General features: G+C 34.0%; 2 protein-coding genes across 15 annotated transcripts in view; one reads left to right on the plus strand and one right to left on the minus strand.

Moving 5' to 3' along the window:
• The window catches only part of scrib (scribble planar cell polarity protein), a 74,358-nt gene extending 54,729 nt beyond the window's left edge, over positions 1 to 19,629 (plus strand). For 5 of the 11 annotated variants that reach the window (XM_081981541.1, XM_081981547.1, XM_081981544.1 and 2 more), the window contains 12 exons: positions 2,387 to 2,497; positions 2,582 to 2,761; positions 3,198 to 3,360; positions 3,421 to 3,653; positions 5,221 to 5,469; positions 11,721 to 12,785; positions 13,057 to 13,159; positions 13,661 to 13,811; positions 13,910 to 14,084; positions 14,147 to 14,266; positions 16,257 to 16,535; positions 18,054 to 19,629. In XM_081981541.1, coding sequence (XP_081837667.1) covers positions 2,387 to 2,497; positions 2,582 to 2,761; positions 3,198 to 3,360; positions 3,421 to 3,653; positions 5,221 to 5,469; positions 11,721 to 12,785; positions 13,057 to 13,159; positions 13,661 to 13,811; positions 13,910 to 14,084; positions 14,147 to 14,266; positions 16,257 to 16,535; positions 18,054 to 18,308 — 3,084 coding nt within the window. In that variant the 3' untranslated portion in view covers positions 18,309 to 19,629. Of the gene's footprint in view, positions 1 to 2,386; positions 2,498 to 2,581; positions 2,762 to 3,197; positions 3,361 to 3,420; positions 3,654 to 5,220; positions 5,470 to 11,720; positions 12,786 to 13,056; positions 13,160 to 13,660; positions 13,812 to 13,909; positions 14,085 to 14,146; positions 14,267 to 14,370; positions 15,410 to 16,256; positions 16,586 to 18,053 lie in introns of those variants that run through there. The other 6 variants (XR_014178606.1, XM_081981545.1, XM_081981546.1 and 3 more) reach the window with 6 other exon arrangements.
• A 783-nt stretch (positions 19,630 to 20,412) lies between these two features.
• Dnali1 (Putative inner dynein arm light chain, axonemal Dnali1) lies at positions 20,413 to 26,778 on the minus strand. 4 transcript variants are annotated; one of them, XM_081981558.1, is made up of 7 exons: positions 26,481 to 26,778; positions 26,186 to 26,414; positions 23,689 to 23,921; positions 21,516 to 21,725; positions 20,902 to 21,112; positions 20,653 to 20,840; positions 20,413 to 20,577 (listed from the first exon to the last, which is right to left on the minus strand). In XM_081981558.1, the coding sequence occupies exons 2-7, from the start codon at positions 26,190 to 26,192 to the stop codon at positions 20,542 to 20,544; spliced, it is 885 nt and encodes a 294-aa protein (XP_081837684.1). In that variant the 5' UTR covers positions 26,193 to 26,414; positions 26,481 to 26,778; the 3' UTR covers positions 20,413 to 20,541. The 4 variants fall into 4 exon arrangements, with proteins under 4 accessions (XP_081837684.1, XP_081837685.1, XP_081837683.1 ...); XM_081981559.1 differs by having other exon boundaries at positions 26,186 to 26,425; XM_081981557.1 differs by having other exon boundaries at positions 26,186 to 26,404; positions 26,481 to 26,772.
• Between the last annotated feature and the right edge of the window lie 751 nt (positions 26,779 to 27,529).

Here is a 27,529-nt window from a genome sequence, read left to right on the forward strand (position 1 = left end):
TAATTCACCTTACTTTCATTTTTAATAGAATGTGTATCTTACAAAAATTAATAACCAAGTGAATTTTGCCAAAAAATAGATTAATTCATCTTTGTTTATTGCTCTTACGTTGGAAATTAATGTTTTCAACAAAAAAGGGGAAAAAACTCTGCAAATGTCTTGTGTCTCGAGTCGATGCTACGTAATTACACAGTTTGTCACATGACTACATTATCAGAAAGTCTGGCTGATATCTTGAAACTGTCAAATTACGTCACATCCGCTTAAGCAGACTAGAAATTTACATACCTGTATATACAGGGTGCCTTGAAAAATCAATTAATATTTAGATTTTCATTACTCAGTCACAAATTAGGTACGTTGAATCTATTTATTTGTGCAATTCAAGGCCATTGTCACTCTAAATAAAATTTCCAAACTTTTTATTTAAATTTTACCACTTGTTTACACCTGCCTACTATTATCTGCGTAGTGCTTTATCAATAATTCCATTAAAATATTGTACTGTGTGTTAAAAATCAATTTGTTTTAAATTATCAAAATCAAGGTATTATAATTAACTTACAAAACTTGACTGTTATATTGCAATTATTAATTGTTTTTGATATAGGTAATTAATAAAAATATAGTCAAATAGGTATTCCCGACAATTAAACCATGAGAGCTGACATTGTGTATGACGTATCATCGGAATAATTTAACCTACTTTATTGTATAATACAAAACATCTTACCTGAAACGGTGTAAGTTAATCGCAGTTTACCGGCATGTTTGCTCGCAATTTCATGACTGTTGACTGTGTAAAATTGTTGGTTCAAAGTGTTAGATTGGAGTTTTATTGAGTGAAGTATGTTTGGATTTGGATTTTACTCTCCCCCTTCTGAAGACGATTATTACGAACACATCAATCAAAAATACACAGAAAATTTTAGGAAATCATATGATGAGATAAGGGAAGTGACACTTTTGACTAAGTCTCGAAATAAAGGGAGAAGGGTGTCAATGCTTTTAGTGAGTTGTTGGATTATATTCTGGAACGATTTGCGTCAGTGCATGAAATAATGTGGAACGGGTGGAAATCTTGCTTTTTTGGTATCCAATTCAAGAATATCAGAATAAAGAATATGCTTTAACGGGGGTCTCCACTCGTAACCAATTCAGTGCTAATAATATTAGTTTAGTTGCACGTTCATTGTAATATTCCTTTCTGATTTTCGTTCCTTTATATGTTCTAATTTTGGTATTCGCCAGCATGGTAATTGAACACTAAACGAGGATAAGGGTCAGTCATACTTTAGATGCCACAAGAAAGCAGGTAAAATTTCTCGACATAGCGCTCCCACATATCCTGTCTCCCCACATCAGCTTCAGTTTCCTTACACACACACCATTCTCTTTTAGTTAATTATTAGTAAGTAATATCAACTGCCAACCGCTAATAAGTCCTCTCAGTACTATAATATTATAACTTACTAGTTTATTCAAACTTTATTTATAATAAAAGTTGAAAAGTTTTACGTAAACTTTTTATAAGTAAGCACATGAGTAGTAAAGCGTAAATGATAAAATTAATATTCAATTTTTTTTGTGAAGATGTTTTAACCAATTTGTCAATACGAAGAATATTGTTAAATATGAGTTATTAAGTACTTTGATCTTTTTTGTAGTGCATTATTGATGTTGCTTCCGATGGATGATTTTGTGAAAAAATAGCGGCTTATTAGTTATTCAAATAATATGCGTCGACGTAATTGTACGTGCGTCACTGGCAAAAACATATTTTTCATTGTCAAATGTAGCCATTTATAGCAATCAAAACGTACCAAAATTTACTAAGATACCTGTTACGCCTTTAGCCTAATGGGTACTACAAAATCTTCCAAGTGTTCTAAGTAATCGTTTAAAATAATATAGGTATAGATTACTGTTACACACAAATAAGTATACTTATACGCATCCATTTACTAATGTTAAGTGGTTGAATTTTCAATAAGAAAGTTTTCACAAACATTTACTAGCTTTACTACTCATTTATGTTTAAGATGGAAGAAAGCATCCTAAATAGTGTTATCACTGTAAGTAAATTAGATTACTGTGGTAAAAATCTAATGAAAAGAAATTGTAATTCTGAGAGAATCATCAAGTTTTTCTAGATCTTTCTGCTAGAAACTGTACATACAAAGTATCTTTTATACTAAACTTATTAAGGATGCTTTCTTCTACATGTACCTAAGTGTGCCAGTGGCATATTTTGTTACAATGTCCAAATCACTTGAAATTCGGTTTAGTCTGACTCTGATCGAGAAAAGTCGTACGTGAGTTCCAGACGTGTTAGCGCTGTGTAATGATAAACTAAAACTAAGTTAATTGTTAATGAATTTTCCAGGATGTAACCCTTTCTAAAAAGGAAGGCTCACTCGGTTTTAGCATAATAGGGGGCACCGATCATTCTAGTATACCATTTGGTGACAAAGAACCTGGCATATTCATTTCGCATGTAAGTATATTTATTTATACTGGGTTTTCTCTTTTTATGACAACAATTTTGACTAAACACTTACATAACAACAACTGTTTACAGATGGTTCCTGGTGGAACAGCTGCGAATTCCGGAAAACTAAGAGTGGGAGACAGGATTCTAAAAGTAAATGGGGAAGATATTACTACTTATTCACATCAAGACGCCGTAATGGCTTTGTTAAGGCCGGCTGACAGCATTACATTGACCATCCGACACGATCCCCTGCCCGAAGGATATCAGGTAGGGGAAATGGAATTTTGGGATGTTTTTCATGAAAACATGTCTTACTTTTTGAAGGTGTAAACCTATGTTAATGTTCTTCTTTGGAAAATTCAGTTTAAATACAATCATTTTATAGAAAACTAACTGGGGTGACGTTTGTTCTTTATCTGCATATAAACTCTTTTTCTTTATTAGTTGACTAACTTTTATGGTTACACTAGGTACACAAATACATTCATTCACACGATATTGTTGTTTGTCCTTATATTGTCTTTACATAAGTTGTTTTTGTTACAAGCAACTAATGGTTACTTACCTAGATACGATGGTAAGTGAGTGGTTGTGTGTTGTGGCTTGTAGAAAGTATTTCTGTGTTTGATGTGCTGTGTTTAGTGTTGGTTTTTGTCATGTATTAGGAGTTTTTGAATTTGCACTAATTTTACACAACTTTTAGGAATTAATCATTGAAAAAGGTGAATCAGAAAGGCTGGGTATGCATATCAAAGGAGGATTGCAGGGTCAAAGGGGCAACCCTCTAGATAGATCCGATGAAGGTGTTTTCATTTCGAAAATTAATACAGTAGGAGCCGCTCGTAGGGATGGACGTCTGAAAGCTGGTAACGTTTTAAAAATTTTGTTTTCATAGGAGAAATTTGGTAATATAATCTATTCACTAGGTATGCGGTTGATTGAAGTCAATGGCAAATCGTTGTTGGGCGCATCACACGCCGAAGCTGTTAACATTTTGAGGCAGTGCGGCAATACTATTTACATGATAGTGTGTAAAGGGTATGACAAAGCGGAAGTGGACAGAGCGGTGGCTGAAGGCCGGTTGATTAGGGGTGGATCAGTCAGCAGTCGATCTCAGAGCGTTAGTAGTTTGGATGTACCTGATGAAGACCTTCAGCAGGTTTGTTTTTCGTTTTTGTACAACACGATTAACCTCCGTGGTACTTTACTGGTTTTACAACCAATGAACATTTAACGTTGATTTAACCTATTAAAATTATTGGTCGTGGTATTCCCGAAATACAGAGTGACAAGTGTCCAAACCTTAGAAAAATTGTTTCAAATGGCCGGAGGCCTCTAAATACTGTCAAAAACCTACTAAAAATTGTAGGCCTCTTTAATTGGCCTAAACTTTAGAAAATGTTAAATAGCGCTAACGCTTTAGAAGTGTCCTAAACATTGAAAAATTGAAGGCCTCTTCAATCGTCTAGAATAGCGTGTTCTAAATTTTGGAAAATTTGTTTATAATGGACAGAAGCCTCTAAATATTATCCAAAATTGTTACAGGTCCTAAAACTTAGAAAAACTGTTTAAAATGGCCAGAGGCTTCTACAACTGTCCTAAACATTAAAAAATCGTTTATAATAGCCAGAGGCCTAGAAATTCGATTAAAAACCTCTTAAAAATTGGCAGAGGCCTCTTCAATTCCCCGAAGCCTTAGAGAGATTGTTTGAAATAACCACAACGCTTTAGAAATGTCCTGAACTCGTTTATAATGGTCAGAAGCCTCTAAATATTATCAAAAATTGTTACAAATTTAGAGGTTTTGATTGAAATTCGATCGAAAACCTCCTAACGTCCTAAAATTTGTCAGATGCCTCTTCAATTGCTCTAAACCTTAGAAAAATCGTTAAGAATGGCTAGAGGCCTCTAAAAGTGTCCTAAACTTTGGAGAAATGGTTTATAATGGACGGAGGCCTCTAAATACTGTTGTAAACCTCTTAAAATTTGTGGGAGGCCTCTTTAATTGTCCTAAACCTTCAAAAAATCGTTTCAAATAGCCAGAACGCTTTAGAAGTTTTTAACCTTAGAAGCCTCGAAATATTAACATAAATTTTCCAAAAATTGTTACAGAACTTTATTACTAGTGTCCTAAACCTTCAAAAATCGTTTATAATAGCCAGAGACCTCTTCAGTCAGTCAGTATCAGTCAATACTGTTGAAAACTTCGTCAAAATTGTTGGAGGCCTCTTTAATTGTCCTAAACTTTAGAAAAAATGTTTATAATGACCAGAGGCCTCTAAATACTGTCGAAAACTTCCTTACATCTACGGAGATTCTAAAAAGTAAACTACGTTAAAAACTTGTCCTACTTACATATTTTATCTGAAAAACTTTTCTTTGTTTAACGGCACCTAAATGTATCCTGGTGTAGACTTAGTAGAATTTGTACATTTTCACACTATTTGGTGTTGACCAACCATTTTTCCTTTAACATTAATTGAGAAACAAGCAAAGGGAGTATTAATGATGACACTAGAATAGACAACATCGCAAGCGCTGAACTGAAACGTGCCTCGTGACGTCACACGGTACTTAGACCGAATCTCGTTTAGAACCGTTTTCGGAGATACAGGCCGTAAAAAATTGCAAAAAATTATGCTGTATTCTTATGATCTTTTCCGTGAGCAGTTTATTTAAAATAGATCAATTACAACTTAGTATAACCAAATTTAAATAATTCACAGTTTGATAAAGAGCTTTCGGACAAACGGTTACAACCACTGTATCAGTCAGAGGACGAACTTTCTCTAGTGGAGGCCAAACCACCAACGCCTGCAGAGAAAGTGTTGGACGTGGTTCATGCGGTTGAAACCCTGGCAAAAGGGCCGCAAGAGAACTTGACCGCTCCTAAGTCACCTGGCGGACCAAACTCAGAGCTGAAAACCACCACGATTGTGATGAGCAAACACACATTAGCGACACAACCCACAACTGTAAGTATTTAATGTTTTAGTGGTGCTTTTTATGTGTTTCAAAGATTTGTTAAGTCTTTGACTAGACAAGGTTTGATAAAAAATATAGTTAGTTTGTCACACCATTTGTAATCAACACTGTTTTTAACTTTTTTGTAGCTTGAGACTTTGATTTTTTATCAAATCTCGTTATTGTCCATGAAAATATTTGATGTTGGTTCATAACAATGAAAAATCTTTCCAACGTTTATCAACGCCCGAAATTTACAAGACTTTGAACTTCATCAAAAAGTAAGGTGCGCCACCGGTTTCATCGATATGAACCAATCATTTGACTTAATTTTTAATGTTGTCCTTGTTTATGCTGTGTCAATTTAACAAAAACCAAATTATTAAACTCGTGCAATAATGCTCATTCACGCCTTGAACATTTTATTGTTTCTTTGATTTCGACGTTTTTGTGTTTTTGATGTTTTTATTACCGTCCGCTTTGCACTGGAAGTGTGTTTTGTTTGGTTGTGCAAGTCTTCTCGGCCCTTTGCCGTGTTCCCCAGAATCCGCAAATGGTCCACGCATGTGAGTTTTTTAAGTTAAATATTTACCCTATAACATCAGCAACTTTACTTTTAATTGGTTTTTCTGGCATTCAGATTTCGTGCTTTGGACGCATGTTGAATAATTTCAGTTGATAACCGCGCCCGTATCAGTGTATAAAAAATTGTATTTTTGTAAATTTTTTATGTTTTAGTATTAGAACTTATTGTTTTAACTTTTGGGTGTTGCACAAATATCTGTTGTGCTTTACTAGTAAGCCAAACAAAATGTGAATAATACCTGGTTTAATTGGAGGTAAGAACGTATGCCTGAGCATGTGCATGGCTTCAAAAACTTGGTGCTCCCATAATTATATGAAACTCCGTTGTTCCAGATCAACAATTGTAAACAATAAAAAGTACACTGGGTCGTGAAACTTGATGGCATTTATATCGTAGCAGTAACTAGTTAGGTTAGGAATTTTGTCTGTGTTATATTTAGTTTGTAAATAATTTTTTATTTGGTGCTCATACATGTTAACATTTAAGTCAAAACGTTTTTTTGATTTTGAATTTGTTTTAATTTTTTAAAAAGGCGTTTAAAGAAATAATGTGCACCTTTTTGGCTACACGTTGGATTTTTGTTTAAAAACTGGCTATTATGCATTACAAATCCATCCATTACTATCCACCAATCATTAACATTTCTTTCAATCAACTTTCTGTATAAAGGAGAAAAATATGTAATTTAAATGATGGAATCAAAAGCTTTTTGACAGTTTTTATAAACTGAACTAACTAAACTAGAGGGCGATCCATTGAAAACGAACCAGGTATTGAAAAACCCTGTAAATTATTTCTAAAAATCCTGGAACATTATACAGGTTGTTACTTAGTATTTCCTTTTAAATACAAGTGAACAGGATTTAAGGGTGGTGCAAAATAAAACCAATCATCCCGTGCCTATATTTTGGTTTAAAAATAGAATATTTTACTTTTGCCTTTAAAAACGCTTTTCATTAATATTAGTTTAGGCACACACGGAGTCGAAATATTTGCTTTCATCTAAACTGCTGATTTTTGGGGTCATTTTTAAAACCTCGCAATTTTGAAACAAATCAACGGATTTTAATGCCGTTTAGTCTGTCATTGGATTGGGTTTTCTGCTGACGTAGAAAACGTTCACTTTAATGCACTGTAACTGCATTATACAAAGGGGGAAGATAATCTACAGGTTTCCTCCGTTCATGGTTTGTATTTTGTGGACAACATGTGTAGCCAAAATGGCCAATATTTTCAAAAACGTCTTTGAGTAATATTTATAATTTTCGGCTATTACAATGACAATGCTCTTCTTTTTATTAGGAGTGTTCTCAACTTTATAAATTGGTCGGAATTAATAAGCTCATAATTTTTTTATATGTATTTTAATAACTGTCAGTTAAAAATAACTACCTGTGCTAGAACACCAAAGGATTATCAAAAGAAAAACAGCTATAAACAGATGTTCTCAAAGACCAATAAGTAATTAATATGACCACTCAAATCAAAAAAAAAAAAAAAAACAAAAAATGTTCAGTGTGTGTTAGCCAAATGGAATGAATGAAGAAGACAGAAGGTTTTATTGACTGTATGTCAAGATTAAATCCTAAGGAGTAAAGCGACGGGGGATTTAACACATAAAGTCAATAAAAGCTGTCTAAACCGTGAATAATATAGCGTTTTTTCCACTTGTAACCATATTTTTGATGGTCCTTTAATTGAAAATTTAAAAATTCAGATTAACAACAAAACATGAAGAGGCGATCTAATTTATCTGCACAGATTAACACACTAGATAAATCTTAATATTAGTGTTAGTAAAGTGAAGTACTATTTGAGTTCTTTCTTTCCAATTTCATGATGAACTGATGAAACAAAGCTCAGTATATGAAAAGTATATATTAATACATCTGAAAGGCATCATTTTCTACAAAACTAATGTGGTTTTGGGTTATTCAGTTGGTTCAAGATACAAGACTTGTGTTGGTACTTACCTAGTCGTTCTTAGGAGTATTAGATCAAAATGCACTATTTTTCTACAGGAGACATGTTTATCCCAAATTCCTTTAGTTTTCCCACCATAAAAAAACAAACGAATGCAAAATCTTTAAAAACGAGTACTGAAAACCATCTAAAAAGACATCAGTTACCAAGGATTGGGTTACACGGTTTTGTTTTGTTTTCTTAAAGGTATTTTGATGTGTACCTGCGTACAGCACCGTCTGAATCTTGAAAGAACTCAAAATACGGCTTCACATAGCCTCATATGTCATATGTCTGAATAGACATTATTATTTACCTAGGTCAATATTTTCTTTTTTGTTGTGTTTGTGCCAGACTAGAACTAGAGATTAGACTCTATTTTTGACCTAGGTCAACAATGACTATTTAACATCTTTGAAGATAGTACATGGTACAGGAAAGAACATTCTAAGGAATCCAAAAATTTAATAATTTACAGTGTTTTATTGAAAATAAGAAAGTTCGTATTAACCACTGTTTTCGTTGGAACAAGAGTGCGCAACAAAAAATGTGAATGGGCGTGTTTGATCGGTTTTTTGAACATGACATGATTCCATTTCGCTGGTACACACTATATAGTTGCAGTAATTAGAAGAAAATTAGTTGAGTAAGCCGTTAGTTTTACATTTTCGTCATTTCTCCCTTTTAATATGTTTATATAATTTATTGTCTTTATATTTATTACACCTATACTAACGTGAGAGCATTTAACAATAGGGTTACAAATTGGGTTCTGTTTAATCGTAGTAAAATTATTAGAAAATCTCAAAAGCATTTAAACTGCAATAATTCCGAACAGTTTAAACAGGTCGTGTATATTTAAGATACCCTAATAATATTTTTTTTACTTCTAACGTATATGTAATCGTTAGGTTTACTTTCAATTTTTGTAAGATAATTCCCTCATTGGTATTCACATACATATTTATTGATTTACTTGTAATTTTCGTGTGAAGAAATACTTAAGTATTTACCGACGCTTACTGCCGTGCATTTGTAACAGTACACATTGTTCATCAAACAGATACTCAACTGGACTACGTTCGGTTAACCACAATCCTACAAAATAAATCTCCAAATAGTTTTAATGGTGTTATGTATCGTGTTTTAAAACAGTTTATCTGTGTTATACGTAGCGGTACCGAATAAGAAGAGATGTATTAATTCCGGCTTAGACAGAAGGATATTTTTGAATAGTTTGTCTAGAGCGGAAGTACTTTTGTACGTTTAAAAATAATGCGGTGCCTTTTGAAAGCTATAACTTGCTGTTTACGTAGTTGAAAAGGACATACACATTTGCTTGCTGACACGTTGTTATGAAGTTAATCGTGCAATGTGTATTTTGGTTTATCTGGATCATCTATTTATCGCCTATCTGAAATTCAACTTGGTGTTTTACTTCAGATTTACGATCACTTAATTTATAAAACTGAGAGTTTTATTCCAAAAAAAACATGGAAGATAAAGGAATCTCTAATAGGTTATCGCAGCAATGTAAAGCTGGTCTTTGGGATTCAGTAAAATCTGTTTTGGAAGCTTGGAAAGCCATTATAGCTGCTTTGAATGCTGGGTAAAGCAAAAGTGAACATGCAATTTTAATTTGCATTATTAATACATTATTTAATAAAGTGGTTTATAACCCAGGTTATTGTAGCCATCTTCGTAAAAGGAAAGTAGGCTTGAGTACCACGTCGCTTAATATCTATCTATGTAACTAGTTCAATTTGAGTGACTTACATCAAATATCTTTTGTCTTTTTTGATAACAGTAAGTTAAAATATTTCTCTGTCTACCTGGGCTAACCTAAGTATTATTTAAATATAATAATTATGGTTGGGGCAGTGTTTATTTGAGTCATACTTCCAAATTATCAAGTTTAGCTTCATTGTACAGTGTGTCAAAGGAAGCTCACGTGGCTTCAAATCTGTTCACCTTGGACGAGAAATTCCTGGAAATTATTTTCAGCTCTCTAGTTTTGCGGCTAAAAGACTTTGCTACAATTAAATTGCAAAATGTTCAATATATGAAAAAGGGTGAAAATCTCTTACACGTAATTTCTTATTTTCTACGAACCACTCCAAGAAATGATATATCTAGAGAACAAATAAATCATAGACCTTGTCTGGTTAGAACTATGAAATACTAAAGAGTCTTTTTTACCTTTCACCCTGTAGCTCAGAAAATGCTCTTTAAAATGCTTCAGTTCTGAAATCTTTACGATTTACCATTTCTTTCAAAGGAAACTTTGGATCACTCCCACTACTTTCTTTGAAGAGGAAAAATGGAAATTACGTTTATGCTACTTGACTGTTAGGTAATGTTAACTGAACATGAACAAATCGCACATAAAAAGCCACTGTTTTTGTTTTTGGTTTTGGTGGTTAAAGTTAAAACTACACGCCAACGCCCATGGAACTATTAACTGGCAGGTAAACTTACCTCTGGACATTGATAAAATCAAGCTCACAGTTATTTACCGTTCTGCATAAAGGTTTAATGGCTTAACAAAGTTAACCTGAGGGTTTATTTAACCTAAACTATTTGCCTGGAAATTGAAAAATCGAGCTTAGGGCTGTATATGATTTGCTTTATACAGCAAAATGTAACAACTTACGAATAAGGCTTAATTTAGCGTAACAAAGTTATCTGGAAGGTTAGGTCAGTTTAATGTACATTTAGATTTTAATAAAGTTAGAATTAGTCTTAACTGGGAAAAAAATGCCTTAAAACCCACTTTACTGTGTAAATAGGGGCTATTTTAATTATGGGGATCACCGTTCGGTTATTTTGATAAACACAGGGTAACTCAATTTACCAATTTGTGTATAATGAGTATGAGTTATTGAACATTTTTCATTTTAATGACAGATTTAGAAGGCTAAGAATGTTTTCTAGTAATTTTTCGTTGCCTCATAATTTTTTTTAAATTTCCACCCTTGATAGCTTTCTTGGTTATTTATTGCAATACTTTGTATAGGAAAATATTCAAGTACGAAAATTTTAAACATTTATATTTCAAGTATTAATGTTATTTCAAAGTTACTGTATTTCTTACAATCCAGTACGAAGATGGTTAACAGTCCAGTAATGTAGAATAGTTACAAGCAACAGTTTTCCATATTATAAAGCATTATAATCTGTAAGTTTAGTGTCTAGTGTATATTTAACAATAAGTAAATCGGTTATTATAACGTTACGTGACATAGAAAATCCCGGAACGATATTTTCACATATATTATAAAGATAAATGTTATATCAGAGAAATCTTGAAGTTATGAATGTTGTAACTTGTGAAGGTCGTATTCGTAACGCTGTTAATATTTGAAAATCTTTAGCAATGTTGACAGTGTTTTTTTAGTTTTTTTGTGATAATTTATTTTCATTTCGTATAAATCTGCCAAAAAAAAATCAAAGTAATACTCCATTCTAATCGTCCAATGGATTGCAGTTCCGTTTTGCTCGATGTTAAGGGTAAATATTTAACTGGTTAAGTATTTATTTATATGTAATTTGACAAATTAATAACGTCTTATCGACGACTAACCAATATTTCATGTGATTTTCGATGGCAAATATATTTTTCGAATAAAGTGATTTTTTTGTCTTTCGTCCCGCTTGCTGTGTTTGTGCTCTGGAATTAAAGAGCTTGTCAATAGAGTAGTTGGTTCTTGACAGGATCACGCAACCACGCTGCCAAGGGTGACACAACCTGCCAAAGATGTTGACACTGGGACGTTGACCAACAAGTTGTCTAGTCAGATTAAAGCTTTCTCTACAGACACATTGGACTCGTATAGTTCGGAAAATGCGAAACCGATGTACAATCGAACACGCAGTGTTGAGACGTTATCTCAAATCGAACCAGAAGTCAGTCAGTCTCTTTCTCAACATCCTAACTATCTCCTTAGAACTAGCGTTGAATCTGTGTTACCACCGTCTTCATCATTTACCTCTGTCAATAACCCAGGTGACCCCAATAATTTCAGCCAACCAGAATATACAGTCAGTGGTATTTCTCCTCAAACACACGTAACTTATTCCTCACCAAACACTAACAGATATTCAGTTCCTTCACAGCCACATCACACTATCAACGTATTCAATCAATTTCCATCCCCCAACCCTTACCAATCATTTCAACCTGTTCAAGATAATTACCCACCTCAGTATGGATTTCCACCCCCAATATCCAACGACAATTTTTATACTCTTCCAAGAATGAACAGTTACAACCACCTTCCATCACCATTATTTCACCCTGTTGCCACAACCACCCATTTAAGCAACAGCGTTCCCTTATTTGTTCCACCTGACGTGTTTAACAGCCCAATTTCTCCTCCACCTCCAGAAGAAACCCCTCTTTTAACTGATGACGATATCATGAAAGTTCCGCCTCCTCCTCCAATTGATTTTGACGACCTTAAGGAATTACCCTCTATTAAAGTGAATACCCCTCCACCACTCCCGAAAACTCCTCCACCACTCCCGAAAACTCCTCCATCACTCCCGAAAACTCCACCGCCGCCTTTAACCCCTAAACGGAAACCTATTGTCAGGCCGAAAACAAAGCCACCCCCAGTGCCGTCCAAACCTACTTTGCGTTCGTTTTATAGTGAGGAAACTTTGCTTCATTGCAATCCTCAGTATTATCAATCCGTGAGGAATCTCATGGATTCTCCTCAGTTTGATGGACCGAGTTTTACGTTTCCGAGTAGCCCCAGTTTTGAAACTTTCGGAAAGGTTAGTTACAGTCACTGTCAAGAGCGCGTTTTATTTTACTGAAGCTGTAGTTTTGGTTTTCTAGTAACTGATTTTATCATCAGTATCAAAAATTGAACACTTTTTTTTTAATGGTCTAGTGAAATAAGAAATGTGAATATTTCTGAAGTAAAGTTTTTGCCAACTAACAAATAATATGATTAATAACTTTGAGTTCTGTCATTCTCATTATTGAGCTGAATATATATTAGTTAAGTTGAACGTTTACAACAGTATCATATATTTTATATAGCCTCCGCAAAGCCCTAACAATCAAACTGTAAAGCAGTCTGTGAGCGACCGTAAGAAGTTCTTTGAAAATGCCATGGAGGAAAGCCAAAAACCGACTAAAAGGGGTAAGTCTACCTTATTCGCTTATGTATTACTACTGTTTTTTGAAAATGAAGTTTCTTGAGTCATCTAATATCTTAAAAACGGATATTTTACTGTTACTGTGATTGTTAAGGCCCAATTGTATTGGTATGGACTTTGGTATGGACACCCTATATTAATTGTATAGGGTGTCCATACCAAAGTGGCTCTCTCCGCTTTTTTGACTAAACGGATAATCGTAAGGCTTCGGCGAAAAAAAATGTGTCCAAATAATCGCTAGAAAATATTTTCATAACAGGAAATGTCTACAACAGAGTCTCGAGAGTCTCAGAGTCAAGTCTCTAAAAGACCTAAATTATAAGACAAAAAACTTTAAAAACACAGTTTTGAGAGAGTTTTAAAACACACTAGTAACTTAGTGTTAAATCGGATTTGCGCATAAACTTGGCTGGGGCCTAATCTAAGTTTAAGCCACAAAATCAAAAGCGTTGTTTGAAAAGTTGAAAATATTTATTGTGTTTCAGAGAAAGTATTTAGTTATTTAAGCCCTGACGAAATCCAAAATCTTAAAGCTGAAGAAGATAGAAAAATTTCTAATTTGTCTGCTACCGAAATTGGATCAATCCACGGCCTCAGTCAGTCCGATAACGAATCTATTGAATCTCAGCCTACCAGGTAAGCAAAAGGTTTTATATGAGTAAAAATCAAAATATTAAGTTATTTTTTTACTCGTAAAAGTCTTCATGCTAAAGTATTATTGGATTATTTTGTAGTCGTCCTGCAAGTCACATCGGTATCATAAGAACAGCAAATGCAGAAAAACGATGGCGCGAGAAGCAAAGAGAAGAAGGTCTGCTAACAGACGAAGACGAATTCGGTTTGTCACCAGCCGAAGAACGAGCACGTCGGGCAGAAAAACGAGCCGCGTGGCGCGCGGCAAGACTGAAGGTAAGCAACATTGTTCTATGGGTGAATCAAATACTTATCGGGAATTTGTCCTGGTCTTGTAGTCCTTAGAACAGGACGCCATTCAAGCCCAAATGGTCATCAAATCAATGACGGAAATGGTGGGAGCGCAAGAAGTACCAGCGCACAGTTCAGTGGCTGAAACCGTCGATGGCGTAACCGAGGTAAGAACATTATGAAAGACTAAGCATTCTTTGAACATTTAGTTGAACTGCATTTGAAGTTTGAGTAAGCTTGTTAACCCTAAACCAGCTCTTGACTATTTCAGGTTACCAATTTACTTAATAAGCGATCATAATACAAAAATCGATGCAGCATAGCATGTCGATGTTGTCACTAACCTTTTATGGTTACGGTTTACGGTCATAAAGTTTCAATATGTCATAATCTAACAAGAAAACCATTCGTAATTATTAACAAAATCCTGAAACTGAATGTTTTTATTGTTTCATTATTTTTATTAGGGTTTGTTTGTCAGTCGAACCGTTGCCGGCAGGAAATGGTGGGAACGAAACAGTTAAAAACAGTAACAGTCTGTCATTTTTTTCGCAACGACCAAATTAATTTCATAATTGATTTAAAATATTGCTCAAATTAATAAAAAAATTACGTTGCTTCTTATTATTAATAAAATTAACTGTGATAATAAAGTTGAATCACCCACCATAAATTAATTCTTAATTTGTTATACTTAACTAACCCTGAATATCAAAAGTCATAAAGAATTGTTTACCGAATGTTACTGTACTAACTTTCAGTATCACTTGAGTAAAAGATAGAAATTAACTTTTTGTATTTTTACAATATTAACCATTGCAGTCGGATGATTTATTTATTAATGCCGCACAGTTGAATGAGGACAGACTATTTTTCACAGGTTACGTGATTTTGTATTTTATTTCCTTAACACGTTAATAGTTATTTTTACATGTCAAAGGCTTAAAGAAGAAGTTTAAGCCCCAACTAGTGGTAGTTTATTAATAATTACACATGCACTTCCAAATTGTAAGTTTGGCGTTTGCTCTCCGGTTATTTTTATTTAGAAGGTTTTGAGAATGACAGAGAAACTTCCGAACGTTAGGGCGATAAATGTTTTTCATTATACTTCTTTAAAAATTATTTTCATCTCAATAAGTAGTAATGAAAATGCGCTTTCCCGTGCAATGAATAAAAATGTAGAGCCAAGGGAAACTATCCAAAAAAGAGCTTTCCTGAAAAGACCAAACTGTTAGGCCAAATTGTATTCTGGAAGCTTTACACTTAACACTTAATTAAAAATAAGAGAATATGTTACAATGTGATTATTTTTAAACGACAAAAATATGTTTTTTTGTAAATTGTAAGTATTATTAAAACATTGAAGAGTTGATAAGCATCGTAGCCTCCAAATTCATTGTGAAGCAATTATTTATGTGCAGTGACTTTCGTCTTTTTTTCCTCTTTTGTTCTGTAATAATTACGAATATAACGGTTCGATGTCTTTTTAAAAAACGTTTGAAATACTGCATAAAACAACAAAGTACTGTTTATGTGATCGGCTGAAGTAATACAGTTAGGTTTTCTGATTACAAAATTTAGACAGTTTTTTTATTTAAATAATTTTAAATTTGAATTTTCCAACATTTGACCTAAGTGGATTTGTCGATATTTGAAACTAGAGGATTCAATAGTAATAATACTGTTGAATAAAATAGTTTGTCCTCATTCTAGTGTTGAGTTATACAGGTATGGACATTTCAAGATTGTCCATAGCAAATGAATGGGAAGAAGAATGTACGATTACAAATGGTCTAAAAAAAAGATGGAAAAACACTTTAAAAGTGACATGTCAGTCTGCTGAAGCAGATAAGACGTAATTTGACACAAGATATCAATGTCTGATGATGACTGTCTGACATGTCACTTACAAAGTTTTTCTTGATCTTTGTTTATCCCAATGATTTGTAATGGTTCTCTTTTCTTATCATTCATTTCATAGGGATAATTTTGCAATTTCCATACTTTCCTATCTCCTACATTGCATATGGTACGATATTAAAAAACCGCGAGTAAATCTAGTCATTTAATCAATACTCACCGTGCACGATAAACGTGCGCTTATTTGACATGTTCGCATGTACGGGTGTCCCCGTAACTAACAAATTCTGGACGCAGTTACCTGGCGTCAGTCCCGACCCCAAAACTAACAGCATGCAGTCGCCATCCCCCCACCCGACACCGTCGACAGAGACCGGCCCGCCGCTGCGCCCCTCGTCCTCAGACTTTCCGCGTTTGACTGTGCGCGAGAAACCAAACGGCGCGCGTACAGTGCGAGAGAGCGAGAAGATCTTGGAAGAGTCAGTGAAGAGAAAGACGGAAGAGTACATTGATGAAACGACCGGCGAGCGACGCGTGCGCACTGTAGAAGTGGTGGAGAAACTGATCGAGCGAGAGGTATAGCGCAGACGCGTCGCCTTGCATGATGCTGTCTCTCTCTAGCACTGGTTAGTGTGGGGCACTATGTATTTAGGGGTTTTAGTTTAGTAGTTTGAGGGTGGATTTTGAGGAAACGCCAGCTTGCTAAGCAGTTTTTGGGGGTTATTTAATTTAAATATCATCTGAGTCGAGTTGTGTTCAAATCACCTTAACTTGTTACTTTTATCGTAGAAACGTTTACATGATACACCTATATTTCTTATAGCACATTACACTTGCATGCGCAGTTCTTCGAATATCATCATTTAAAGTATTTAAATAAATCCTAAAAGTTGTAACCTGTCACTGTTGTACAAATTTTTTCTAAGGTGTGATCATACATTCTCTAACATTTTGGGCAAACTGTTTTGCACTAGTAAGCTACCAAAAATTACCGTAAGAAGCTAAATTCTTACTTTTAGCTTTAAATTTTTTTACGGTAAAAGATGATTGACTTGAATTCTTTGCGCCTTGTACATAGCTGCTTAGTGAGTGGTTGTTTTCGTTGGTTTGATTTTGATTTTTTTGCATGTTTAGCTAAGCTTGCTAATTTTTTTTAGATTGATGTGACAGTAAGTATTAAGATTGAAAATGGTGAGGCTTTGTTTTTTGTTTATCAATCCCAATCCTCTGACCGGTTTCGCCGTATTACGGCTCATCAGAGAGGCTATAGGGCTTGATAACCAAAGAACAAAACCTTCGTTCCAGTATAGTCAACTGGATGCCAGAAATGATAGTTGTGTGCAACAAACATTTTTTTTGTTGCACACAACTATCAAGTATTAAGATATTTTATTTTTCAGTTATTCACAATTTAACATTTTATAAATCCATGAATAATGGCAGTTAAAAGGAAATGAAATATTATATAATATTTGAAGATATACACATACCGACATACCGATAAAACCTTGTGACAGGTGATGTTCTCCCCTTTTATACTGCATGCCTTTTTATGTATTGATAATTAACCCTAAAATATGAAATATAGACGTGTTATTTACGACATTTAAGACAGAGAGTGCAAGATATGTTATGAGCATGAACACCGATTACCTTTGTCATAAACTGTCAATACAACGTTGCTTCTTCAAATAGTTTCAACTGACATCATGTTTCCTACCAAAGGCAAACCGAGGTCAGCCAAAAACGAAACAAATCATGCATAATTATGCCGGCTGTCCCTTCTTGTTGCTATTCTTTGCAAAAACTGTGCCTGTGACAAGCTGGCATATAGAACTTCGAAGTTAACAATATTACAAGAAGGTTAAAAAAGTGTCTTGCCCACACTTGTCGTTTGTGCATATCCAACTAGTGTACAAGACTGACTTTTCAAAAAGGGTTTGTAGCGTAACCTTTATAAACGTTAATGTTTTGAATGAAAGATTTACCTGTCCATTACATTGTTACGTCTTCCCATATTACTTTAACTTTGCCATATAAATATCTAAAAGCTTGTTTGAATATAAGAAATTAGAAAATGAAATTGTTGGATAGGTCGAGACGCTCGAGGAAAAAATCATATCATTGGAACTGACCAAACCGGACGAGTTACACGATACCGAAAAACACGACGTTTCTAAAGACGATTCCTTTAAGGAGGAGGAAGCGGAAGAGTATGACGACGCCGATACTACAACTTCTGAACCGCCCACACCTACACAAGAAGATAAACCCATTATATCTGTTAACGATGGAGGTACGCCCAATAAGAAGAAACGCCGAAAAAAAAGCAAAAAAGGAAAACACTAAAAACCCCGTCAAGTATTATGATTATACTTTGAATTTATAGTTGTTGTTGGGCGTGCTTTTCCTTTGTTTCGTCCACATTCCATTTCAGTTAGCTTTAAGACAATTATTAGGATTCCTATCGGGTGGCACAGTTTATTATTATTATCCCACATCTAACCTAATTTAAGATTTTTAACTTATTTTATGTATTTTATGTACAAAGTATTCTCTGGTTTTTAGCAAAGTATTATTACACCTTTTTATTAATTATTTATTTCAGAGATGTCTTTTAAAATCACTATTGCCTGTAGTCGTAGCCGCACCCTTTTTATTTATTGTTTTTAAGGGGTTTTTGGTTTTTTTTTAAGATTAACGACGTAATATTACACTTTTGCAATACAGAGTGTCTGGTAATTCTACTTATTTGGAAGTAACAGCTCAATTATTATACATGAAATTTAACTGTAAAGTGTTTTTAAATTTTTTTTTCTAATTTTGGCATATAAAGTGACACTTTTCAAAACTGATTAGAGTGACAAAACGTTTTACTTTATGTAACTAGTTACATAAAGTGATCACTTTATGTAACTGGTTAAGAAAAGTTCATTTCATCACTCCCTGTTTTTATGCATTTCCGTAGAAACATATGGGCGACATCCATCATAACATGTCGTTGTCACTGTTTATACAAGGTGCTATGAAAGTGAATATTTGTGTTAAATTACTTTAAAAGATGGTTTTTACCGCTTTTTGGTCAAAATTAGAAAAAATTATGTATGCAACACGTTTCGAAAATGTCTTATTGTGTAACTCATTCAAATTGTAGGACCTCGCTGCGCTCGCCCTACAAACATTCATTCGTTACACAAAATCGATCTTTTCATAACTGGTTACATAAATAGCTATTAATCTACTAAAATAAAAGACCTGTTGACAAAAACCACTAAATTAATCCACATTCAACTTGTTTTTAATTAGTATAGAATTACTTTTGAGACATTTTGTAACGTTGAGGCAAAGTGCTAATTAGTTTCCTGCTTATACCGGGGTAAGGAGATAAAATATGTTAACTTTGACTGGTCTAATAATTTATATTAATTATTATTAACATCTAACTATCAAGTTCAAATGAACGTTTACTATTTTATCATAAATTGCATTTATTTTTAAGCTATATTAGTTTACTATCTGTTTAGCGTAAAGTGACTAAATCTAAGAAAATATTTTATAATAGATGGATGATTGACTTGTTAAATTTTTTATTATACTTTATAAAATGTAAAAAAAACACACTATGTAAACATTGTGCTTTGGACAAGACTTAATATACGTATACAGAATATTACTGAGGTTTTTTTTGTTTTGTTTAGGACTTCCTACCTTCTAGTTTGATCTAGAAAGAAGAAAAAGTCTACTTAATGGTATGGTATGTCTGTTTATTGATGATTTTGTTAAAATATAATTATGTGCTATACTCCCTGCGTATTCACAGAGGTAAGTCAGGAAGGCCCAGAAAAACGTTTAATGCGAGACTCGGTGTCGTTCTCATTGCGCCGGTTATTGCCAGACAGGATAGTCTTTGCAAACCCACCAATTTCCGGGATACGAAGGCCTTCTCCACCGCCGGCCACAAGACCAAGGAACGTTTTAGGCCCCAGTTTCTTCCCAGAGCCCTGCGCAAATGCCACATAGTGGCAGTGGCCTTTTGTATGACTTTGTCTACGTGAGGTTTCCACGTGAGTTTACTGTCTAAGGTTACGCCCAAGTACTTAACCTCTCCCACAATTGTAAGAGGTTTTCCGTACTAAGACTGGCGGCATATAATCCTTAATTTGCCTTCTCTTAGGATTAACTAATAATCCGGCATCGGCGCACCATCTCTCTATTATCTTACAAGCATTCTCTCACAGACAACCCCCAGGAATTTCCCTTTGACGAGAACTAGGCTGTCGTCCGCGTAGAAGCCCTTTCGGTCTAGCCGCCCCAGGAGTTCGTCCAAAACCAGACGGTAGGAGGTAAATTTTAGTTACCTACTCCTGATACTCGTCGCAACTGTCAACCAAGTTCTGATTAATAAAATCAAGTTTGTACTGCAAGAACGCAAATTTTTGTCAATAAAATTGCATTTACTTTTAGGCTAAATTATTTATTGTAAAAATGTAAAAACACTACGTAAATACGTCGCACTCCTGTTTTAATAGTGCCTTGGACAAGACTTATTAAATAGAATATTATGGCGTTTAATTGATTTGGTTTATTTCTTCGGCGCTATTATACCTTCTAGTTGGGCCTAGAATGAAAGAAAAACATGTTGGTTTTGGCATATTGGTATGACGAAATTCAAAGTAAAATAGGGCATATGCACCTTCAGCTGTTGATTTGTCTTTTTCAAAAAGGCAATTTCTTCAGTATGCTTCCGCTCTTCAGCTAATCTAGTTTCGGCAGCTCTCCTGTCTGCTTGCTCTGCACGCTGTTTCAGTTCAGTAATCTGATGTTCCAGTTCAGTCTTTTCGTTTTTCAGTAAATCGACTTCCTGATTCAAATCGGATTTACCTTGATTTTCAAACGAATTAACAACTACGATTTCCAAGTAACGCTTTAGCAGAAAAGCTACCTTGTTCAGCTTGTAAAGCCTTTCGCATACCGAAAGCGATGCTACTGCAATAAAGAGCTTGATAGGCCTCAATGGTCATTCTCATCTCGTCCCTCACTCTCAAAAGCAGCAGACCACGTTCAGCGCAATTGATTGTAACTTGCCGAATAATTTCGTCGAAACATTGAGTGTAGAGCTCGCGTCGAACTGGACAAATACCCGTTTCTCTAGCCTGGAAGATACAAAAGTGGAAAACTGAAGATGGGTGGACAATCGCACAAATTGAAACAATGACTTTTTAAATTGTTTATGTTTATTGTTTGGCCCTCGTTTTTCCTACCACACGAATCAAAAGCTTCTTAAGCTTTTCAATGTTGCCAAAATCAAGAGTTTTGGCTTTGGCAACGTTGATTTCAATGTAATTTTAAAACTTTTCACAAAATTCTGAGGACATTTGTAAAAGAAAATTTACCGTTTTCCGTAAAAATTCTTCGTGGAGAAAATTACCTTGATATATTTGACAATTTTGTAAAATATGTGATGGTTTTCTTCAGCGAAAGACTAAGAGTAGTTTGACACAGATACTCCATATAAATGTGGAAGACAGCAAAGTGATGGAAAAACTGTGAATATACCTGTCTTTGTTGTAGACGCATATCCAGTTGCTCTTGCAGATTAACAACATCCAACCGTGTGGCCGGAGTCGTAGACACTTCTTGCCTCCACAACTGTCCATCCTCCTCCCACTCTTTGGGTGGTAAAATAGTATTGAGAATCTCTTCGGTTTCGTGCTTTTGTTCGCCAGCAACAGCTCCTCCCGCAATTTTTTTTGAATCCGCATCTCCCTGTGTAAAAGGAGCAACGAATCAAAATGTACTACAACTGATCACAAAAAAAGATACACACTTCACCTGAAGTAGTGGGCGGTTCGTGTTTAGTCACTAAAATTGGATTGTCATATTTTACTAAAGTGTTTGTGGAAGGAAGAAGTCTTTCGGTCATGTTTACACCCGGTTTTCGTTTTCCAAATGTCACTCAACATCGACATAACTTGTGGTTTTTATGTTACTATGGAAACATTTAAGGGTATTACTAATAAGGTCCAGTTTCGATTAACTTTATTATACTGCAGTTAGGGTCCGGATACACGACCTTTTAAACGCGGTTTTTTATGATTTTGTATTTTTCGCAAGAAGGAAGAAAGGATAGAGAAAACTACCCAGTTTTAGTCATTCATGTAGAATGACCCTTAGACAAAAACTACCACCAAAATTGTGTTTTGGTTTGTATATGTATATTTGTGTTTAGATCTAGCATCTCTCTCTTCGTCTTCTTCCAGACTTATTTCTAATATTTTTTTGTTAAATTCATTTTTTCTTAGGGAAGCGTTTTCGTGACATTTTCTGCACATGATATGTCTGCTCCGTATCAACTTGGGTTGGATTCTAGTGTCCTGCACTATAATTTTGTTTTATTTCTAATTCTAATCAATCATCATATCGTGTCGTTTGTTGTTATACATTAAATAGACTTCTTCCCTGGACAAAAATTGAATTTTTTGACTTTTTGAAAAATCGTAGCTCTTTTATTTAAATTCGCAGGAAATTCGTTCCTACGCCATTCGAAAAAGCATAAAAAATACTACAACGACGAAACTGACAGTTCCCTGACCCCGAATTAGTCGAAAACAAGTACCACCAACCCTATGCTATTTCGATCCAAAATGGCGGAAATTGCAAATGGCCTCCACAAGCGTCATTTTGACATTTTCGTAAAACATCAAGTTTGACTGACTGAAAGGGTAACTTTTCGTTGAGATTTGGAAGCGAAAAATGCATCATTATTGAATGTTTGTAGAAAAAAACTATTTACTGGATTTTATGCGAAAAGTTATTGTAGAAAAGTTTTTTTAGAAATAAAAAATAATGCACCTGGAAGTTCTGAAGAAAAGTACGAATTCTGGGAAACACCCTATATCTGTCAAACGGTGACAGATATTAACCAACGGTTTTCGTCATTAAATTTTGTATCAAATTTCAGCTTCACACACCGACATCAGTTTTTGCCTATCTCTATTAATAAGAGCACTTTCCATTTAAATACGTCCAATTTGGCCCACCCTGTACAATTAACAAAAATTGATTTTCTTTTGTAAGCTTTATTACGCTACAACACCAATAACAACAATTACACAACACAATTTTGTTTAACAATAAGTGCATCTGATGACTAGACTATTTAAGTGTAAAAAGAAATAAAACCAAGTAACAATAAATTAAACTTAAAAATATAGCACTGAGAGAAAAATACTGTAAAGAGTTGTACATTTTTCTTATCAGTTTCAACGTGTATGTAAACGAAAATTTTCCTACAAGGTAAAAAGTTACCTTCAACCAAGACATTGATAATTAAAACTAACAGTTACACTAATGTGTTTACGCTTAAGTATTAATTTTCTCCGTGTGACTGAACTATATTTCACAGACACGTGTTTTGAATAAACCTAATTTACGTTAAATGGAAACCAAACAGTTTAGACCATAGAGTTGCAAATAAATAAAATTTTAAGACACCTATTATTCGAATGATGGTAAACCAAATAATTCTGGTTTAATATCCTCCAACGAATCTATGACTAAAGTAGCCTGTTTCAAGTCTGGATCAATATCCTTTGAAGGAACCAGAAGAGCCTGCATTCCAGCATCTAGTGCACCTTTAACGCCGTTAGGTGCGTCTTCCAATACAAGGCACTATACATAACAGTTTAGGAACTCCTAACCTCTAACTTTAAATAAAAGCAAAACTTACCTTTGACGAATCAGGTTTGTCATCGAACCTAGAAGCAGCCACTAGGAAAATATCGGGTGCTGGTTTTCCATTTTTCACTTCTGGATCGGTGGTGCCACACACAATATGATGGAACAGTTTGAAAACATTTTGATGATTCTTTGTTTTTACCTCCAAAGATTCCTTCGAAGAGGATGTCGCCACTGCTATTGGGATGTTGTGTTTTGATAAATGTGCGATTAATCGTTCAGCACCTGCAATAAAAAAATCCCTTTTTCTACTGGAGTGCTTGAAAGTTCACTTTTCTTCACGCACTTTAAAAAATTCCACTTCTCTAGTGCGAGAAAGTACTCTGATCAATAATCAATAATTTGGCCCTTAAGTCGACCAGTATACCGAACCGTCTCTTAAAACATGAACATACACTATAGCGATGGAAAATTCTCAGAAATTAGCTTTTGGAAAAAGTGCCAAGTTTAGGAGAATTCAAGAGAATGATGAAGAAAAGGCTAATAAATGCACATCAATAGCAACAATTCAGGCAATGGAATTTGGACTATTTAGAAATTATAAAATACCAAGTAGATGCGTCTCTTGGAGAAACTACACTGTAAGTAGTCTTTACAGCTCCATGGAGTCAAATTTTAAAGTTCTGACGTTAAGAAATACTTTTATACCTTTCTCAGGTCACGTGACAGTTATCATAACTGTCAAAAAACGTACACCAGTGACCGTTAACATGACCAAATAAACAAATTTTGCTGTATCGATCTTTTCCGTGACCAGTTTACATACAACATTGTGTATTATTCACGAAAATATGCATATATGGAATTTCAAGAGATACAATAAGATACAAACATACATCTTCATGGAAATACAAGAACTGGAGATCAAAGATGTCCATGGAGATCTACGGAGTTAAAAGTAGATCAGATGGTGGTTTTCTGCTTTAAAGACAGCCATAACATGTTAAATTTGGAACAGTTTGTATAGGTAAATAAATAATAAGATTATAGTTTTAAAAAATATGTATGGATGTGAAAAATTCAAAACTAGTCATACAGAAATCAGAATAAAAACCATTCGTTAAGTAAAAAATTGATGAAATATTAGCATTTCATCTTGTATCTCAAAAAGGAAAAGAACATGAACCTAAAAAATTATAATAAAAAATATCTAAAAATTTGTTCTAGTAGTGAAAACTTGGGACACTCTGAATGTTCTCACTAAGTAAATCAGTGAGTTTTTGTTTGAAACTTGCAGGATAAAATAAACCTTCTAAAGATGGCTTTTACGACAATCTGCAGATAATGTCCAAAACATGACAATGTTCTAGGAAAAAATGCATAGTGTCTTCATTTATTTAGAACAAAGATTTGAACTCATTTTGCTTAAACTATTTTCAGAGAAAGGCTTATTTGAAGCAAATTTGAACCATAATAATATGTTGTTTTTATTTGTAATTAAATCTTTATGGGACCTGGAAAAAATTAAATATTTAATTAAACCTTCTAAAGATGATTTTCACAACAATCTACAAATGTATCTAAAACGTGAAAATTATCTTTGAAAAAGTTTCTTAATTTGATTAGTAACAAGTAAGATGTTGTTTTGACCCATTTTTGCTTAAAACTCTAATTAAAACTGTTCTCAGTTTTTAAAGCAAAAACCGGTTAATATAGTGGCTTATTTCATACATATTTAAACCATAATGATATTTGTTCAGATATTTGTTACTTTTGCTGCAATTAAAGCTTTTTGGTACCTAAAGGAAATATTTATACCTTCTAAAAATGACTTTTGCAACAATCTGGAGATGTATCTAAATCATGGTTTCTTAACTTGTTTAGTAACAACGAAGATGACATTTGGGTCCATTTTTGTGTCAAACTATTTTCAGTTCTTATGGCAAAACCCAGTGCAAAGCCCCTTAAGATAGTGGCTTATTTCAAGTCAATTTGAGCCATAATGATACTTATCTGTTGTTTTGCTGTCTGTTTTGACATCTTTCATTGTGAGAACCTATCATCATATGTAAATCAGAAAAAAATGTATTCATTAAGTAAAAATTAGTGGAAAACCCAGCTACTCGAGATATAAACTTGAATTATATTTTAATAATTATTGTTTAAAGGTATTTGAATTTATTGTTTTGATAAAACAGTAGAATTTAAGTAATTATTAGCCTTGTACAATATTTACTTTTATTTATTTGCTCATTTGAAACAAAGTGAAGGTTTAATTGAAATGTGTTACTAACTGATTTAAGAGCAGACAGAAACAAGGTTAAAGTAAATAAATGAAATAATAGTATCAATTGATTGCAACTAAGCAAACTAATAAATCATGTAATATCTGCTTTGACTTTGGATTACTGCAGATTAACAGATTAATCCAATATCTTGATTAATAGCAGATTAACAATATAACAAACTGTGTAACCTATATGCCTCCTATACTTAGTGATAATTGGATAAATTATTAATACAACTTAAGTATTAAAACTAAAACTTACCAGGCATTAAAGGAGGATTCTGTAACTCAATGGCAACTTTCTGGTGGTACAGCTTCAAAAATTCCTCGATTGACAAAGGAACCTTTAACTCACTCAAGAATATTTTAGCAGTATCAGTTTCTGTGGTCCCCAATATCTTCTTTTCAATGTCAGGAGTGTATTCCTTGCCATACTGCTGTGCAATATCATTTAAAATCTTTTTGTAAAATGACTCCGACTCTGCAAGTTACTAATTGTATGCTGGAGTACTTTACAGCATAACATTTTATTGAAAAGCTTTAGGGAAGCAACTTACCTATAATAAGTCCGTCCATATCAAAAATAACGTGGGTTACCGGTTTTAAATGCATTTTGAAGAATATGTTTGTATGGTTGATTCCAGGAGACACTCACAAGAACCAAACCCAAAAGAAGCTGCGCCAACACTGCTAACAGTGATTTTAACGATGAGTGCGTGTTAGCACTTGAAGGAAACACTTAAAATAGATTAAACATCCTGTTACTTATATAAATTTACTCATTTTTTGGGTATAGGTAGTAATTTTCCTATAACCTTAACAAATTTGAGGTTAGGATTGTTAAACGTCAAATCAAGGACAAAACTGAGCTTATAAAAATGCGTTCAATATCACTGCGAAATATGTCGCATCCTTTTCTAACTAACGTAACTTACGTAATCAGCGTTATATCGTCGAGTGAGCGGACTGAAGTTGCGGTGACCTTATCGAACTGCTTTTGAATGAGTTCATTTACACCGCAGTCTTTTAATCTGTGATATTTATTTAAAATTTAAAGTTAAATGTCAAATAAGTGAATGACGTTCATAAAATTCCATTATTACGGTCACGATTTTAGTCAGTAAACAGAAAAAAATTGAATTTTCTGTCAAAATATTGACTTGCACCTCATTTTAAAGGAAATTTTGCGTAGTTTCAAGAAATTACTGACAAAAGGCGTCCCAGGCCGCCATTTTAAATTTTCTGTCATAATATTGAGTTGCACCTCATTCTAAAGGAAATTTTGCGTAGAAATGACTGACAAAATGGCGTCCCAGGCCGGCACCCTCGCCGGCAGGAACCCTCCTGGAGCAAAATAAAAAATTGGCAAAATTGCACTTTTTGCAAAAATAGCATTTTTTCAATATAGGAAAGATTTGGAAACAACTTGAAAAGAAGTTAGAACCAACAAAACTTCTGCAACAAAAAAAAAAACACTAAAACGCCTGATTCATTGTGAAAATACTAGAAGCTTGGAAAGGGTGAAAAACCTATCAGTAATTTTTTTAGAATGTTAGATGCTCCTAGAATTATTTAAAAAAACGTTTCAGATGCTTCTAGGTTAATT

The sequence above is a fragment of the Ips typographus genome, linkage group LG6 (genome assembly GCF_016097725.1).
Source record: "Ips typographus isolate SLU linkage group LG6, UJ_Ityp_2.0, whole genome shotgun sequence".
Classification (NCBI taxonomy): domain Eukaryota; kingdom Metazoa; phylum Arthropoda; class Insecta; order Coleoptera; family Curculionidae; genus Ips; species Ips typographus.